General features: G+C 36.5%; 1 protein-coding gene across 15 annotated transcripts in view; it reads right to left on the bottom strand.

The window, feature by feature from the left end:
* The window catches only part of ANKS1B (ankyrin repeat and sterile alpha motif domain containing 1B), a 1083120-nt gene that overhangs the window by 927527 nt on the left and 136212 nt on the right, over positions 1-19381 (bottom strand). For 14 of the 15 annotated variants that reach the window (XM_070454108.1, XM_070454113.1, XM_070454115.1 and 11 more), the window contains exons 2-3: positions 11028-11108; positions 440-596 (exon numbers count right to left, since the gene is read on the bottom strand). In XM_070454108.1, coding sequence (XP_070310209.1) covers positions 440-596; positions 11028-11108 — 238 coding nt within the window. The remainder of the gene's footprint in view (positions 1-439; positions 597-11027; positions 11109-19381) is intronic. The other variant, XM_070454109.1, reaches the window with a different exon arrangement.

Genomic DNA, 19381 nt, shown 5'->3' with positions numbered 1-19381 from the left:
TTTTAATTCACAAAACAGCACTTAATATAAAAGTGCTATGTAAATGGTAAAGTATTATGCAAATGATAGCTATCATCATTGTTCTAGCATCTAAAATTTTATAAGAAAAGCTACTTTTATATTATGAATGTAAATTCTGTTCTATCTTTAAATATTCAATAATTATAAAATGGATTCTCATGTAAGGCAGGCAAAAATACTAGAGCTACTTCTTTTACGCGGGATTTTCTTATGAACAAATATCTTTACAAATGTGCAACTTGGTGCCAATGTACCTATAAACAAATGTCAAAGAAGTTTTCAAATATCTCCTTGAGCAAATTCAGTGGTGGGATGATCTTTGGCAGGGTAAAGACAGAAATAATCAATTTTTCAGTATGGCTTTGACTTCACAAAACTCTCAAAAATCACAGCATGAGCAAATACTTGACAAATGCACCTGTTCATTGACTCTGGAATGTGATGGTCCATGATGAATAAGAATCTTCACAATTTCCACATCTCCTTTCCAGGCAGCCAGGTGAATAGGAAAATAACCTTTGTTGTCTGCTACATTTGTTGAGGCCTCATATTGAAGCAGTTTGAGAACTATGTCCCTAAGAAGGAAAAAAAATACAACAGGAGAAAATATGCTGAACAATACGGCCACTATTAGACAGGTAATCATAAAAGTATATTAGTTACTGACTGGAAATTTAGAGTTATCACTCAGGTACTGAGACATTCAATTGGGTTTAAGAGTTTGCCTATTCAACATTTGGCTATTTTACTTACCTGGAACAAACTACCACCACACACACACACACAGACAGCATTCATTGAATGACCCATGCAAGTACTAGAGATCTTTTGGGCAAAATATATCTAATTTTATTAACTGAACAAATTTAGTAAAATAACTTAAAGGTATACCTCTTCACATCTTTTTTAAAAACAGAGTATTCCCAGATAACTTATATCTGAGATTTAGTCTGGAGGAAGAGGTGAGGTGCAAGCAAACACCCTGTTTACAAACAAAAAGTTATCATCCTGCTAAGAGTCATTCAGGAAATTATACATTATTCTGATAGAGAACTGGAATAAAGAATTGAAGCTTCACATAAAAGAGAAAGCAGCACAGTAGGAAAGAGACCCTGAAAGGTTGAAAAAAAAATTAATAACTTTCAGCCATGGCACAGAACATACTTTGAATGTGTGTTGTTTATACTTGTATACTCTTTCACTTTCCTCCTCCAAGTATAAGAAATTATTTTAAGAGGGAAATTCATTTATGAGACAAGTTCTATCACTGACACAATTATTCTAATGATAAGATTTCAGAGAATAATAAACCTCATTTTAACATTTCTTTTCTAAAAATAGTATTATTTTATAAGCCCTGAATTTAAAGGACTTGAATGTAAAGTACCAGTTATGCAAGTGAAAGTATTAGTTGCTCAGTCGTGTCTGACTCTTTGCAACCCCATGGACTGTAGCCCACCAGGCTCCTCTGCCCATAGAATTTTCCAGGCAAGAATACTGGAGTGGAATGCCATTCCCTTCTCCAGGGGATCTTGCCAACCCAGGGATAGCAGTCGAACACAGAGATTGAACCCAGGTTTTGCATTACAGGCAGATTCTTTACCCTATGAGCCACCAAGGAATCCCAGCTATGCAAACTACCAATAATATGACTGCTAGAGTATCAATTAGTCTTATTTTTCTTCTTTCCTGTAGAAAATAATAATAATAGTGCCTATTGCTCAACACTGGTAAGAACATTAAATGAGAACATAAAAGAGAAGTCATTCAATGAATAGTAAAACACTATACAAATATTAGTTCTTGCCCCAAGTAAAAATAAAATTCTTTAAAAGTAAAACTGCTTCCTTCAAGTCACCTTTGGAAAAAACAGTTTTCAGAAGGAAATCTGAAGTTTGCTCAGTTTCTATGCTTCTTCTCACCTCTCCACCACTAAGAGTTGTTATATAAGCTCTTCCATTCTCAGATAAGTAACTTACAAAGTGGTGAAAAGGATTCAGTATTTGAGAATAACAAACGCAGTGAAGACTCAGAATATCTGGTTTGAAGTCTTAACTCTCTAATACTTAGTAACTTGGTGTGTGTGTGTGCGCCTGTTTGTGCTCACTCGCTTCAGTCGTGTCTCTTTTTTTTTAGTTATTTTAATTGGAGGCTAATTTCTCACAATACTGTGGTGGTTTTTGCCATACACTGTCATGAGCCAGCCATGGGTGTACATGTGCTCCCCATCCTGAATCCCCCTCCCACCTCCCCACCATCCCATCCCTCAGGGTCATCCCAGGGCACCAGCCCTGAGCACACTGTCTCATGCATCTAACCTGGACTGGCGATCTATTTCACATATGGTAATATACGTGTTTCAATACTATTCTCTCAAATCATCCCACCCTTGCCTTCTCCTATAGAATCCAAAAGTCTGTTCTTTACCTGTGTGTCTTTTGCTGTCTCACATATAGGGTTATCATTACCATCATTCTAAATTTCATATATATGCATTAATATACTGTATTGGTATTTTTCTTTCTGACTTACTTCACTCTGTATAATAAGCTCCAGTTTCATCCACCTCATTAGAACTGACTCAAATGCATTTTTTTAAATAGCTGAGTAATATGTATATGTACCACAGCTTTCTTATCCATTTGTCTGCCGGTGGACATTTAGGTTGATTCCATGTCTTAGCTATTGTAAACAGTGCTACGATGAACATTGGGGTACATGTGTCTCTTTCAATTCTGGTTTCCTTGGTGTGTATGCCCAGCAGTGGGAGTGGTGGGTCATATGGCAGTTCTATTTCCAGTTTTTAAGGAATCTCCACACTATTCTCCATAGTGGCTATACTAGTTTGCATTCCCACCAACAGTGTAAGAAGGTTCCCTATTCTCTGCACCCTCTCCAGCATTTATTGTTTGTAGACCTTTTGATAGCAGCCATTCTGACCAGAGCGAGATGGTACCTCATTATGGTTTTGATTTGCATTTCTCTGATAATGAGTGATGTTGAGCATCTTTTCATGTGTTTGTTAGCCATCTGTATGTCCTCTTTGGAGAAATGTTTGTTTAGTTGTTTGGCCCATTTTTTGGTTGGGTCATTTATTTTTCTGAAATTGAGCTGCAGGAGCTGCTTATATATTTTTGAGATCAATTCTTTGTCAGTTGCTTCATTTGCTATTATTTTCTCCCATTTGGAAGGCTGTCTTTTCACCTTGCTTATCATTTCCTTTGTTGTGCAAAAGCTTTTAAGTTTCATTAGGTCCCATTTGTTTATTTTTGCTTTTATTTCCATTACTCTGGGAGGTGGGTAATAGAGGATCCTGCTGTGATTTATGTCAGAGAGTGTTTTGCCTATGTTTTCCTCTACGAGTTTTGTAGTTTCTGGTCTTACATTTAGATCTTTAATCCATTTTGAGTTTATTTTTGTGTATGGTATTAGAAAGTGTTCTAGTTTCATTCTTTCACTGCTGGTTGACCAGTTTTCCCAGCACCACTTGTTGAAGAGATTGTCTTCTCTCCATTGTATATTCTTGCCTCCTTTGTCAAAGATAAGGTGTCCATAGGTGTGTGGATTTATCTCTGGGCTTTCTATTTGTTCCACTGATTGACATGTCTGTCTTTGTGCCAGTACCATGCTGTCTTGATGACTGTGGCTTTGTAGTATAGTCTGACATCAGGCATGTTGACTCCTCCAGTTCCATTCTTCTTTCTCAAGATTGCTTGGCTATTCAAGTTTTTTTTTGGTTTTTTTTTTTTTAATTTCCATACAAATTGTGAAATTATTTGTTCTAGTTCTCTGAAAAATATTATTGGTAGCTTGATAGGGATTGCATTGAATCTACAGATTGCTTTGGGTAATACACTCATTTTCACTAGATTGATTCTTCTGATCCATGAACATGGTGTATTTCTCCATCTATTTGGGTCATCTTTGATTTCTTTCATCAGTGTTCTATAGTTGTAACCCTATAGACGGTAGCCTGTCAGGCTCCTCTGTCCATGGGATTCTCCAGGCAAAGATACTGGAGTGGATTGCCATGCCCTCCCCCAGGGGATCTTCCCCATCCAGGGATCAAAGCTGTGTCTTGTGCAGCTCCTGCATTGCAGGCAGATTCTCTACCAACCTTGGACAATTCAAATAACCTCTGTCTCTCTTTCAGACACTGTTAAAATGGAATTTAGAAATTACGTACAGCTGCTGGTCTAAAAGAGTTGTGGTATGAATCAAATGGGAAACGAATATTACTATAAAACTGTATACAGTCAAAAACTATTCTTAAAGCTGTTTGCTGCAATGTCAAACAATTTTTGCCTTCTCTTTTCTTTAAATGAAATATATCAGTATTAAATAAAGGTAAAATAACACCAAAGGAAGCATTGTTAATTACCTGGGAGTGATCAGTAGAATTTATCCTACCAAAAAAAAAAAAAAAAAAGCCTTCTCCAAATACATATATTAAAAAGGGGAAATTATGTGAAGGGTTTTAATTTCATTCTTCAATGCCTAAGCAAATCAAAAAGAATTCTGAAACTTCTAAAACATTTCCTTTCTAAGAGGAAAGAGGAAAATCTGATGGAGTCATCAATACTATTTTCTTTTACTCTCAAATCATTCAGAATTTCATTTGTTCTTGGGCTTAATTTTTGCTGACATTTTCAAATAATGTGTGTGATATGCATTTATTATCAGGAAGAATTATGATATGGTAAAAAAAACTGACCATCTTACTAATTATTTGTATTGTATAAGTTACTACCACCTAATATCTAAATCAGAAAAGAATAATCTTCATGTTTATAAAATTGTCTTTGATGAACACCAAGATTCTAAATAAATACTATTATTTATATTTAAGTTTTTTAGCTATTTTATTAAATAAATATTCTATAAAATTTATTTTTTAATTTAAATTTATTTAAAAATCTTTTTTCTTATTCAGAGACACCAGTTAATGAACTGGGTGAACTTAGATTTCTAATATAAAAATATATTTTTGAAATACAAAGTTACATCTTTGATCAAATGAGTGTCTATTGGTCTCACTGAAACTTAAGCAAAATATTAATCAATAAAGTATCATTAATTTTTCTTATGATGTATCCATGTATACCACAGGTAATACGTATTATACAGGCCTCTTTCATCCAGGCTTATCAAGAACAAATTAAATTTCAGGTACTTTCTTTAATGTCTAAACAAGAAGAGTAGTTGTTTTTGGTTTTGGGGTAGTTGGTTTTGGGGAGGGATATAATTGAAACATAACATGATTTTAGTTGCAAGTGTACAACATAATGATCTGATACATGTATCAACTGAAAACTGATCACCATGATGAGCCTAGTTAATGCCTCTTTTTTACTTTTATTTAAGCTGCATCTTATATCTTCCAAAAGTATCATGAATATGCTGACTGTACTTGGTTATCTGGCATGAAATATTAAGTTATATTGATGAAAACTGTCTATAAGCTAGCAAGGAGAAAATACCTATACATTAAACATAAAGTGGTAATCTTTCTTACAGCATTTGACAAAAAATTCTCCAAAACACTAAAATAAATGTAATTGATGAGATCACAGAAAAAATAATTTCATTTCCCAGGAACAAAACAAAATACCCAATTAAGTTTAATGATAATTCAGTTTAAATCACTGCAACATTTTGCAGCTTGAGGTTAAAAATGTAAGTTCAAGTAAAAATAGGAATTCTAAAAGTATTGATTTTTGCTATCATGTTTAATTTGTTTCTTTTTTGATAGACATAAATAATACTTATGATTAGTATGAAATGTCTTTTAAGTTCAGTATACATTCTAAGCAAAATTAAATTAACTGGGAAGATTCAACATTCAAATTTCTTTACCTCAATGGCAAATTTCCCTATAGTTAACCAAAGAAATTTATTTTATTTCATCCTCCTGTGCTTGTTGCTAAGTCAAAGAATTTTGAAATAAATGCAAATCATCTTCATATGGATGTAATAAACTAATGACATACAAATTATCCATTAATAAACTAATGAAATTCTCAAAGTCATTAAGGCCCTTTTGATTTCAGACTTTCTTGAAGATTTTATTTCTCCTTTTTGTAAATAAAGTTGCAAATATGCTCAACATGGTCAGAAGACTTTAGGACAATACACTGCATTTTCTAACTGGAGCTCCTTTATATACTGAATTCACTCTCATAGGTTTATTTCCAGGTAGAGTGAATAAAGTCAAATTTTAACTAGTTAATATTTTAATCCAAGAAAGAAGCAATCAACCAAAGATATTTGTAGGTGATTCAAAGAACAACTTCATGGACTAGATTATATAAATTTTTAGAGGAAGTGCCCTTCTTTCATTAGAAAGTTTATTCTGAGCAAATCAAAGGTATAGCAGATAGTTTACTATCTAGAGTCTAGATTCAATTTGAGATACAATCTTGATTAGAGATAATGGAGGATTATCTATAATTGAGTCCTTGTCTAGGATTCAAGCATTAATATTTAAAGAATCAAAAGCAAGAACAGAAAATAACCCCACATATATCAAATAACAAGCATATCTCAAAGATACAATAACAATTTAGTACTGACATTTTCCAAAACAGCATCCAAGAATCACAATGTACCCAACATAGTTTAATGAGATGAAACTTAACAAGAAAATAAAACCAGCAATTTTCTAAGAAGAGAGAAATCAGAATGAAATATGAACATACAAATTTAGTAAAACTTCATAGGGATTATTAAAATAATAAGATTATTATTTTAAAAGACAAAAGAGCAAAGAAAAGAAGGAAAGAGGAAGAGAGGGAAAGAGGAGAGAAGCAGGGAAGAAAGGAGGGAATAAGAAAAGGGAGGAGGAAGTGGAGGAAAGGAGAGAGGAAGTTGGCTATTTCAGAAGAAATTGCTATTGCTATTCAGAAGAGAATTAATTAAGGCAATAAAATTTGCAAAAGAAATATATGAGAGAGACAATGAATCCTCCATATTTTAAAAAGAAAACAAAGAAAAGATAAAGAAAAGAGCTCTAGCCTATCTATTGAAATAATTCATTTACAATCATTGCCAGTTAAATTTGTTCTACTGACTGTGCTTTTTCTATCATTTAAAAGTAACAATTTTCTCATCTGTAATTACAAATGACTCAGGAAATCACCAAGAGTACAATTTCTACTGTGTCCTGATTTGGCTAAGCGGAGATGAATTTTTCATTGTGGAATAATATATTTCAGGTATATAAACTGTTGTTCCATTTGTGGGCTAACTAGCAGTGATAAACAAGACTCTCAATAAAACATACAAAATAGTGAGGATACAGTTTTAATTTGCAGTGTGAAGGCCACAGACTATATATTGGAGGAAAGGGGAAAGCATGTGCCCAAACCAATGAATAAACTATAAGAATCTGTAACATTTCTTCTAGCTCTATAATTCCATGAACTTCCCTGGTGGCTCAGTCCATAAAGAAAGTGCCTGCAATGCAGGAGACCCAGGTTCAATTCCTGGGACAGGAAGATCCCCCTGGAGGAGGGAATAGCAACCCATTCCAGTATTCTTGCCTGGAGAATCCCATGGACAGAGGAGCCTGGTGGGTTACAGACCATGGGGTCCAAAGAGTTGGACATGACTGAGCAACTAACACTTTCAGCCTAGAAACCATGTTTATGAAAACAATCTAAAGGTGATGGATACAGCAGCAGCAGGAACAAGGATAGAAATGAAGTGTTTCCATGCTGACTGCTAAGGCTTGCTTGGGAGGAATACGGCACAATGTTTCATTACCTATTTGAAGTGAGAATACCAAGGACAAAGAAAAGGAAAACCATTGTCCTCTGGCTCTGAGGTATATTCTATGACAAGTTTTTATTCTACAAATATCTTTTCTTATGGCAATATTTAAATGAGCATTCCGTGAGAATATACTATTTGATGATAATGGGAGGCAGCCAGAAATACATAATGTAACAGAGAAAAACCAACAAGAAATTAGGACACGGATGTGCATACAGTCACAGAGGGATATAATGTAAATTACAGGTAAAAGTATACACTCAGACTCTAGATACAGCCCCACCTTAATGATTAAGTGGCCACTAGGTCACTTATCCAGCATGGTCTTGTTTCTCCATCTATAAAATAAAAGAAGTAATGAAGGTAGGATAGAATAAATGATCTCTAACTTTAAAAGTCCCTGATAATTTAAATAATTTAAAATCAAGAATTCTTTCTAGATGGAAATCCAGATTTCAGAACTGTAACATCATAATACCTAACTGAGCCATAAATAACAAAATATTATATCATAAAATGTTATAATTAGAAGGAATATGGTGTATTCAGTACATTTGAACTGAGGCATAAAGAGGTTAATTAAATGGCTCAAGGTTACATAACTGGCAGGGAGGAAGAGATGGGATTAGAATTTTCCTACTTTTTTCCAATACCTGTATGATGACACTAAGTAAAATCTTTCTTTTCTGGGAAAGTAAGAGGGAGGGAATGCCATCTGAGTGGTTTTTAAAAAAAAAAAAGAAAGAAAGAAAGCAAAAAAACTAAAAGAAAAATGATACCTTTAGACGAAAGCAAAGCAGAGGTATATAATCCTCAGAGAATATCTGCAATTAAAGCTGTTAAAAGAAATATAGTCAGATCCCCATCTCTTTATGATAAGCTTAATGACTGCTATTTAATTCACCTAAATTATCCTCACTTTGTACACTGCCGATAAAACTAAAAATTGTGCAAGAGGCCTCAGAGAAATAGATCTCAATGGTTAGAACTTCATAGGATGTCACATATAAACCAAAAACATTTACTTAAAACTTCACTGAAAACCAAGAAAGGGACATTTGGGTACAATATTGTTTTGAGAAATAATGCCAAGCTGAGGTAGAACAAGAAAAGTTGTATAGCTCAAATAGTCAAGCCCAAGATCTTCCATCTATTATACTTGATAGCTTGTCTTCCCAGCTGGGACTGAGAAATATGGTTCCACCAGAGCCGCCGAATCCACAACTAAGATGGCCAAAGAAGTCGACTTGGGCTGATTTAATCGACTTCCCTCCTGATGACTCAGGTATGAAGAAGAATAAATAGCAATTCCTTTAAAAGGTTCAGATGGTAAGGATCTGGACACATTTTCCACTCTAGAGAAGGGAAGCAATATAGCTGGAAAAAGACTCAGCAAAATAAAAAGTTCTAAGTTTGATGGTATAAAGTGACATTATATAGAATAAGGACTGGATGAAAAAAATTTAATTTGGGAATCCCAATACTAAGGATCTAAGTGATGAAACATTAAGTTTATGATGTTTTACATAATTCAAAGATTCTTTAAACATAATGATAATGTTCAGTTTATGCAATAAGTTTTAAGGTAAACGTGTCATAATGATAAATAATGACAAAAATGGTAAGGTCCTTGTATGAGAGCTTTAAGGCCATGAAGTGTAATCAAGTATAACTAAGTCCTTTGTGTCTCAATTCACAGAATGAAAGAAATGTTAAATGCAAAATTAAAAGGTAACTAGCAGTAATTTTATTGGAGAAGGAAATGGCAGCCCACTCCAGCGTTCTCGCCTGGAGAATCCCAGGGACGGGGGAGCCTGGGGGACTGCCGTCTGATGTGACTTAGCAGCAGCAGCAGCAGTAATTTTGGAGGCTTTCTGGGTGGCTCAGTGGTAAAAGAATCCGCTTGCAATGCAGGAGACACAGGTTTGATCCCTGGGTCAGGAAGAACCCCTGAAGAAGGGCATGGCAACCCACTCCAGTATTCTTGCCTGGGAAATCCCATGGACAGAGGAGCCTGGTGGGCTGTGGTCCATAGGGTTGTAAACAGGCAGACACAACTTAGCAACTTAGCATACTAAAGTAATTTTAAGGCAGTAATTACCATATTTAAAACAACTGAAGTGAAATGAAATGATCCAGATCTGAAAAGACTAACTTGAATCATTAAAGCAAAGGAAAAAGAGATAGGAGGGGAGACACATGAACAAGGTCACCTTTCTTCTGATGAAGGACGACAGAACATTTGACTCATTCAGAGGACTCCTCACACTTTGTCACTAAACCATTAGGTTTCCTGGCTAAAACACTGTCAATAAAATAGTGTTGATGGTTATACATTTTTTCACTCTCCATATCGTAGACTATCACATTATTTGAAATATAATTCCACAGGTTAAAGAAGTTTAAAACCCGAGAGACCATCCATGAACGACAAAGAGAAAGCATTTTACTTAGTTTGAGGATTTCAAAGAGGTTTGTGGAAGTGGCCATGGCTTATAAGAGCAAGACTCTACTAAAAGAGTTCATTCTTAGTGAATAACCCTATAATTTGTGAAGACACCCCAGAAAGTAGGAGGCATCATTAAGTGGTTTATCCCATCAGTCCCTAATCTTTTTGGCACCAGGGACTGGTTTCATAAAAGACAATTTTTCCATGGACCCAGGGAGTGGGGAGAAGGGTGGTTTGGGGATGATTCTCACAAGGAGCATTCAACCTATATCCCTTACATGCACAGTTCACAGTAGGGTTCACGCTCCTATGAGAATCTATTGAATGTCACTGACCTAACAGGAGGCAGAGTTTAGGTATTAATGTGAGTGATGGCGAGAGTCTGTAAATACAGACAAGCTTTGCTCACTCTCCTGCCTCTCGCCTCCTGCTATGCAGCCTGCTTCCTAACAGGCCATGGACCAGTACCCCTCTGCAGTCCAGGGGTTGGGAACCCCTGGTTTATCCCATTCCCATGCCAAATGTACATATGACTAACATGGTCCTGCCACGTCTTCCATTTTCCCTGGGTGATCTTTGACTTGATCTGCACCCTGCGCCTACTTATCCTCAGCAACATTCCTACCACTTTCAACATGTCAAGTGTTGAACACCTGGTGGTTCTCCAAATTCATCTAAGCCCAGGGGACTCACGGCAACCTGAGACAGGAACCATCAGACATAATTAACTTCATCACATGTAACTAAATACACACAGATTCCAGTCCAAATAAGTGGCACTTACTTATGTCCATTTAAGGCTGCATGGTGTAAAGCCGTGTAGCCCGAACTGTCTGTGCAGTTCACGTTGGGGCCTCGCCAGATGCTGCAAATAAAGCACAGGCACACAGTTAACAGGGGGCAGAACTGTGCTTTGCAAAACAGAAGGAAGCCTGTTAGTCTCACAGACAGCAGCATGTTTCATATGAGGATTTTACTCATGTAGAAAACAACCGCCACCTTTCCTGCACTCCCCTCAGAACAATATCTTTATTCATTTATTTGACACAGAGAAATTATCAGTGAATATAGCTATCATTAGAAATTATTAGCAGATGCAGACCCCCTGGTATACTTTAAATTTGGACCCCAAAATTCCCTGTCACTTTCGGTTATAGGGCTTCCCAGGTGGCTCAGATGTTAAAGCGTCCGCCTGCAATGCGGGAGACCTGGGTTCAATCCCTGGGTTGGGAAGATCCCCTGGAGAAGGAAACGGCAACCCACTCCAGTATTCTTGCCTGGAGAATCCCATGGACGGAGGAGCCTGGTGGGTTACAGTTCACAGGGTCGCAAAGAGTCGGACATGACTGAATGACTTAATTTCGGTCATTACTTAAATTTTGGATGCAATTAACATTCAACTGTTATATTCTTTACCAAGAAGAAACATTTAATTCACCTGCCTCCTCTTTTAACACACTCATTCTGAGATGGCAGTGGTTTACATAAGTTACATATTTGCATACAGAAAGAATATAAACACTTCTTGCTGTTCCATTGCTACCAAGAGAATATAAAACATATTTCACCCTTGAAAATATAACTAGATTTGATTATCACAAACCATAAAAAGGTTCTAGTAATTTTGAATTTATTTTGCTATACAATATATTTTGAAGATAACATATAAGAAAGAATCCACTTTATCCTTGATCACTACAATTATAGAAACTATAGTTTTAAAAAAATAGGCATGGAAAGACAGTTTTCCAAAAGTAAATCTCTCCAGAAACTATCTGATGTTATCAAAGCCATCAAAACTAACATATAATGACAAACTAGTTCATGTGTTCACAAAATATTTACTGTGTACCAATTATATGCCACATATTAAGCTAAGTACTCACAGTACACAGTCATAATTCAAGGTCCTTCTTTACAAGAGCAGAGTCTAACGGAGAAGAGAGACACACAAACTAACAAGTACAGACCAGTAAGATCATCAAGGTGTCAGAGAGCACACAAGTGTCTCCAAGAAGAGAATAATGGCTAAATATGCCAAACGAGAGGTCACAACTCACTTAAACTAAGTTGAGACAATGAAAATGAGTAGAATGTTCTTATTCGACAGTTATAAAAAGTCAAACCAATAAGATACAGGGATCAACTGAAGGAAGGAGAAAGTACAATAGTTAGCACAGAATCACTCAAATTAAATGTCTAAATGACTGAAAGGAAAATGACATGAACTAAGATATGAAAAGAAGGCAAATCTGCTGGAGGAAGACAGTGCAGATGGAAAGCAAACAATGACTTCAGGCTTGGACACATTTAATTTCAAGTATCTGACATACTTACGTAAAAGTAAGGATCTCCAGAAAACTACGAAAATATCTAGTTAGAAGCATGGTTCTTAAGTTAGACAACCCGATTTCAAAAACCTGGCTCCATTACTTGCTGGGGGTAGCCCTGGATAAAGTATTTAACCTCTCTGAAGTATTTAATTCCTTGTCTGCAAAATAGAGATGATGATAATAGTACTACTACCTTAAAATGTTGTGAGGATCAAATGAATCAGTACTTATAAAGCTAGGGCATTGGTGGGAATGCAAACTAGTACAGCCACTATGGAGAACAGTGTGAAGATTCCTTAAAAGACTGAAAATAGAACTGCCATATGACCCAGCAATTCCACTCCTGGGTATACACACCGAGGAAAGCAGATCTGAAAGAGACACGTGCTCCCCAATATTCATCACAGCACTGTTTATAATTGCCAGAACATGGAAGCAACCTAGATGCCCATCAGAAGACGAATGAATAAGGAAGCTGTGGTACATATACACCATGGAATATTACTCAGCCATTAAAAAGAATTCATTTGAATCAGTTCTAATGAGATGGATGAAACTGGAGTCCATTATACAGAGTGAAATAAGCCAGAAAGATAAAGACCAATACAGTATACTAATGCATATATATGAAATTTAAAAAGATGGTAACGATAGCCCTATATGCAAAACAGAAAAAGAGACACAGATGTACAGAACAGACTCTGGGACTCTGTGGGAGAAGGCGAGGGTGGGATGTTTTGAGAGAACAGCATCGAAACATGTATATTATCTAGGATGAAACAGATCACCAGCCCAGGTTGGATGCATGAGACAAGTGCTCGGGCCTGGTGCACTGGGAAGACCCAGAGGGATCGGGTGGAGAGGGAGACGGGAGGGGGGATCGGGATGGGGAACACATGTAAATCCATGGCTGATTCATGTCAATGTATGGCAAAAACCAATACAATATTGTAAAGTAATTAGCCTCCAACTAATAAAAATAAATAAAAAAGAAAAAAAAGAGAAAAAAAATAAAGCACTTAGGGCAGTAGTTGAACATAGCACTAGCATCTATTATATTTGTTATGTTTGTTCAAAAAATTGTTAGAAGATAAAACCAAGGTAGTGCTTGATTTCACACTCCTTAAGAGAGGCCATCAGCTGGGCATGGTGGCATGCATCTCAGCTACGCAGGAGGCTGAGGCTGGAGAACTGCTTGAACCCAGGAGTTCTGGGCTGCGGTGCACTATGCCAACTGGCTGTCCATACTAAGTTCAGTATCAACATGGTGACCTCCTAGGAGAGGCCATCAGGCTCAAATACCTCAGAGGAAAATGTGTATATGAAGGCAAGGTGAAACCTTCTCTCAAATGTTGATATTAGCCAAAATATCAATCCCTATACGAAAAAAAAAGAAATCAAACCTAAGTTGGGTAGATAGTTCCAAGTTCAAGACAACTCAAAATCTGAAAACCTCCCAGCCCTTATTGAAATGGTCAGAGAACCTATACCAAAGTATACTGTGAGGAAAAAAGGAAAGAAAGAAAAATATGGGACTGACAACAGAACCATGGATAATTAACAATACTTCAGGGTCCAGCATGGATAAAAAGTTACATGAAGAAGACTGAGAGTTGTCCAAGAGTAAATAAAACCAAGAGAAAGCATTATTCAATTTAAAACAGGAAACTGCCCCCCCCCCCGAAAAAAAGTGAGATAAGAATCAAACTATTTGGTAATAAAGAAGGTCTTGAGGAAATTACTGACCAAATATAACTAGTCAATTGTAAGATTTTAACTTAATCTTTATCTTAACTTCATTTCAATCCAGTCGTTTATTTCCTTTAGTGGTAGCTTACCTCCTGAGAATAAAAAAAAGTGACAATTAAACCAGGAAAGTTATAAAATATGCATATGTTTTACAATTTCATTAAGATTGTTAGACTTTTAACAATCTTTTTTTTTCTAAATCAATCCTTGAAGCATTTTTAGTCTCCTACTATGTTCTTAAAACTTTTATACCTTTGTTTCTCTTGCTAATTTACCCATCTCGCCCTATTAATTTCCACCTTTGTGCCTTTACTCATGCCCTTCTACTAACCTATGACAGATTTTCTAACCAAGCATATCTTACCATTCTTCCAAAGCCTAGATCAAGATTCACCTGTTCCAATAATTTTTCTCTAAATATTGAATACAACAGTTATTTAACAAATATATGCTAAATTATAAATAAAATAATTGATTATTTTAATGAACAAATAAGCCACAGGTAAAAACAAGTGTTAAAACAAATGCAATGTACTCATTTAAAATAATGTGAAATCCAAAAAATAATAATAATTCAAGAAGCAAAAGAACAAAAAAGCAGAAGAGAGAAATAAGGAAGATTTGATACAAATACAAACGAAACTATTAGATGATAGGTTTAACCACATCAATGACAAAAATAATCACATCAACAATTACAATAACCATTAATTGTTTAATCATCCCAGTTTAAAAAAGTATCATCAGACTGGGTTAAAGAAAGTAAGACCCAACTGTATGCTCACTACAAGAAATTAGCTTTAAACATAGAGATACATAGGGCTTCCCTGATAGCTCAGTTGGTAAAGAATCTGCCTGCAAGGTAGGAAATCCCTGTTTGATTCCTGGGAATCAGAGATCAAATCGCAACATCTGCAGGATCACTGAAAAAGCAAGAGAGTTCCAGAAAAACGTCTACTTTTGCTTTATTGACTATGCCAAAGCCTTTGACTGTGTGGATCACAACAAACTGTGGAAAATTCTTAAAGAAAAGGGAATACCAGACCACCTGACCTGCCTCCTGAGAAATCTGTATGCAGGTCAAGAAGCAACAGTTAGAACTGGATATGGAACAACAGACTGGTTCCAAATCAGGAAAGAAGTACATTAAGGCTGTATATTGTCACCCTGCTTATTTAACTTATATGCAGAGTACGTTATGTAAAATGCCGGGCTGGATGAAGCACAAGCTGGAATCAAGATTGCCGGGAGAATTATTAGTAACCTCAGATATGCAGATGACACCACCCTCATGGCGGAAAGCAAAGATGAACTAAAGAACCTCTTGATGAAAGTGAAAGAAGAGAGTGAAAAAATTTGTTTAAAGCTCAACATTCAGAAAACTAAGATCATGGCATCTGGTGCCATCACTTCATGGCAAATAGATGGGGAAACTATGGAAACAGTGACAGACTTTATTTTGGGGGCTTCAAAATCACTGTAGATGGTGAGTGCAGCCATGAAATTAAAAGACGCTTGCTCCTTGGAAGAAAAGTTATGACCAACCTACACAGCATATTAAAAAGCAGACACATTACTTTGCAAACAAAAGTCTGTCTAGTCAAAGCTGTGGTTTTTCCAGTAGTCATGTATGGATGTGAGAGTTGGACTATAAAGAAAGCTGAGTCCTGAAGAATTGATGGTTTTGAACTGTGATGCTGGAGAAGACTCTTGAGAGTCCCTTGGACTGCAAGGAGATCCAACCAGTCCATCCTAAAGGAAATCAGTCCTGAATATTCATTGGAAGGACTGATACTGAAGCTGAAACTCCAATACTTTGGCCACCTGATGCAAAGAACTGACTTCTTGGAAAAGACCCTGGTGCTGGGAAAGATTGAAGCTAGGAGGAGAAGGGGACCACAGAGGATGGCATCACCAACTCAGTGACATGAGTTTGAGCAAACTCTGGGAGTTGGTGATGGACAGGGAAGCCTGGCCTGTTGCAGTCCATGGGGTCACAAAAAGTCAGACCTGACTTAGTGACTGAACAACGACAACAGAATTTCAAAATACATGAAGCAAAAAATTGATACTATTGCAAAAAGAAATAGAAATAGACCTATCCACTTGGAGATTTTAATACCTCTCAATAATTGATATAACAAGTAAACAGAAAATCAGTAGGGGGATATAAGACTTGAATAACACTACCAACAAACTGGGGGCTTCCTTGGTGGCTCAGCTGGTAAAAAGAATCCACCTGACAATGTAAGAGACCAGGGTTCTATCCCTAGGTGAGGAAGATCTCTTAGAGAAGGAAATGGCAAGGTGCTCCAGTATTCCAGCCTAGAAAATTCCATGAACAGAGGTGCCTGGTGGGCTACAGTCCGTGGGGTTGCAAAGAGTCGGACATGACTGAGGATGCATGTGCACACACACACACACACACCACACCCCAACCAACTTGAGCTGACATTTATAGAACCAATGCAATAACAGCAGAATACATATTCTTTTCAAGTGAACACAGGACATTTATCAATATATACTATATTGTGGATCATAAAACAAAACTCAATAAGTTCAAAAGATTCAAATAACACAAAATATGTTCTCTGACTCTAATGAAATTCAATTAAAAATCATTCATAGAAGAGTATCTTTACTATCCACAAATATTTGAAACTGAATAACACATAAGTCCGAGACAATATCATAAAGATTTTGGAAAATATTTACAACTGAAATAGAAATAAACAAAATATCAAAACTTTTCAGATGCAACTAAATATCTAAAGGAAAATTTATAGTATTAAAATGACACTAATGGGTATTCTCAAGAAGCAGGTGAGGTGGTCTGGTATTCCCATCTCTTTCAGAATTTTCCACAGTTTATTGTGATCCACACAGTCAAAGCTTTGGCACAGTCAATAAAGCAGAAATAGATGTTTTTCTGGTTATGACCAAACTAGATAGCATATTAAAAAGCAGAGACATTACTTTTCCAACAAAGTCTGTCTAGTCAAGGCTATGGTTTTTCCAGTGGTCATGTATGGATGTGAGAGTTGTACTGTGAAGAAAGCTGAGCGCTGAAAAATTGATGCTTTTGAACTGTGGTGTTGGAGAAAACTCTCGAGAGTCCCTTGGACTGCAAGGAGATCCAACCAGTCCATCCTAGAGGAGATTAGTCCTGGGTGTTCATTGGAAGGACTGATACTGAGGCTAAAACTCCAGTACTTTGGCCACCTCATGCGAAGAGTTGACTCATTGGAAAAGAGCCTGATGCTGGGAGGGATTGGGGGCAGGAGGAGAAGGGGACAACAGAGGATGAGATGGCTGGATGGCATCACTGACTCGATGGACATGAGTTTGAGTGGACTCTGGGAGTTGGTGATGGACAGGGAGGCTTAGTGTGCTGCAATTCATGGGGTTGCAAAGAGTCGGACATGCCTGAGCAACTGAACTGAACTGAACCGAACGGGTGTTCATTGGAAGGACTGATGTTGAAGCTGAAACTCCAATACTTTGGCCACCTGATGCGAAGAGCTGACTCATTGGAAAAGACCCTGATGCTGGGAAAGATTGAGGGCAGGAGGAGAAGGGGACGACAGAGGATAAGATGGTTGGATGGCATCACTGACTCGATGGACATGGGTTTCGTGGACTCTGGGAGTTGATGATGGACAGGGAGGCCTGGCATGCTGCGGTTCATAGGGTCGCAAAGAGTCAGACATGACTGAGTGACTGAACTGAACTGAACTGAATAGATCAGAGAGAGGTTCTAAATTGATGATCTCAGCTTCCACTTTAAAAAACAGTTAGAGTATATTACCCCAAAGTAAGCAGAAGAAAGGAAAACAATGAAATAAAAAAACAGGCTAACAATAGAGAAAATCAAGAAAAGTGATTTTTTACAAAATATGCTATAAATTTAAAAACCTATAGGTAAACATAAAAATAGAAGATATAAATTATCAAATTAGGAGCAGAGAAGTAGTATCACTACATATTCTAAAGACAGGAACAGAAGGAGAATAATTTTTAATAACATTGTATCAACAAATTAGAAAACTTAAGATGAAATGGGCAAGCTTCTTGAAAACCACCAAACTAATCTTTTTAAAAAATGTATAACCTGATAGCCCTACATCTATTAAAGAAACTGAATGTTAACTTGTAATTACAAATATTCCTCATAAAACAAAAAAACCCTGCAGGTTTAAATGGCTTCAGTGGGAAATTATGCCAGGTACTTAAAAAAGAAATAATATCAATTCTACAAAAATCATTCCAATATACTGAAGAGGCACAAATAATGCCTAACATTCTATGAGATCAGTGTTCTACGAGACCAAAAACACATGACAAAAAAGAACTACAGATCAATATATCTCTCATGAATATAGATGCAAGAATTCTCAGCAAAATTCTAGCAAGTTGAATCCAACAATACATAAAAAGAATATTACACCATGATGAAATGAAGTTTATTTCAGGAATGCAAATTTAACATTCATAAATTACTATATTAACAAACTAAAAATGAAAAATCTTGATTATCTCAACAGATATGGAAGTGATATTTGCCAAACTCCAACATCAATTCCTAAGAAAAACTGTTGGTAAACTGGAATAGAAAGAAATTCAATCAATTTATAAAAGACATCTTTTTGCCTTTTCATACTATTCATGCAGTTCTCAAGGCAAGTATACTGAAGTGGTTTGCCATCCCCTTCTCCAGTGGACCACGTTTTGTTAGAAATCTCCAGCATGATCCATCTGTCTTGGGTGGCCCTACATGGCATGGCTCATAGTTTCACTGTTAGACAAGGCTGTGGTCCATGCATTCAGTTTGATTAGGTTTCTGTGATTGTGGTTTACATTCTGTCTGCCCTCTGATGGATAAGGATAAGAGGCTTTTGGAAGCTTCCTGTTAGGAGAGACCAACTGTGGGGGAAACTGGATGTTGTTCTGATAAGTAGGGCCATGCTCAGTAAATCTTTAATTTCTGTCACTCTGCTTATTTAACTTACATGCAGAGTACATCATGTGAAATGCCAGGCTGGATGAAGCACAA

The sequence above is a fragment of the Odocoileus virginianus genome, chromosome 23 (genome assembly GCF_023699985.2).
Source record: "Odocoileus virginianus isolate 20LAN1187 ecotype Illinois chromosome 23, Ovbor_1.2, whole genome shotgun sequence".
NCBI lineage: Eukaryota > Metazoa > Chordata > Mammalia > Artiodactyla > Cervidae > Odocoileus > Odocoileus virginianus.
Note: the sequence above shows the minus strand (reverse complement) of the source record. Positions and strands in the feature narration are given on the sequence as shown.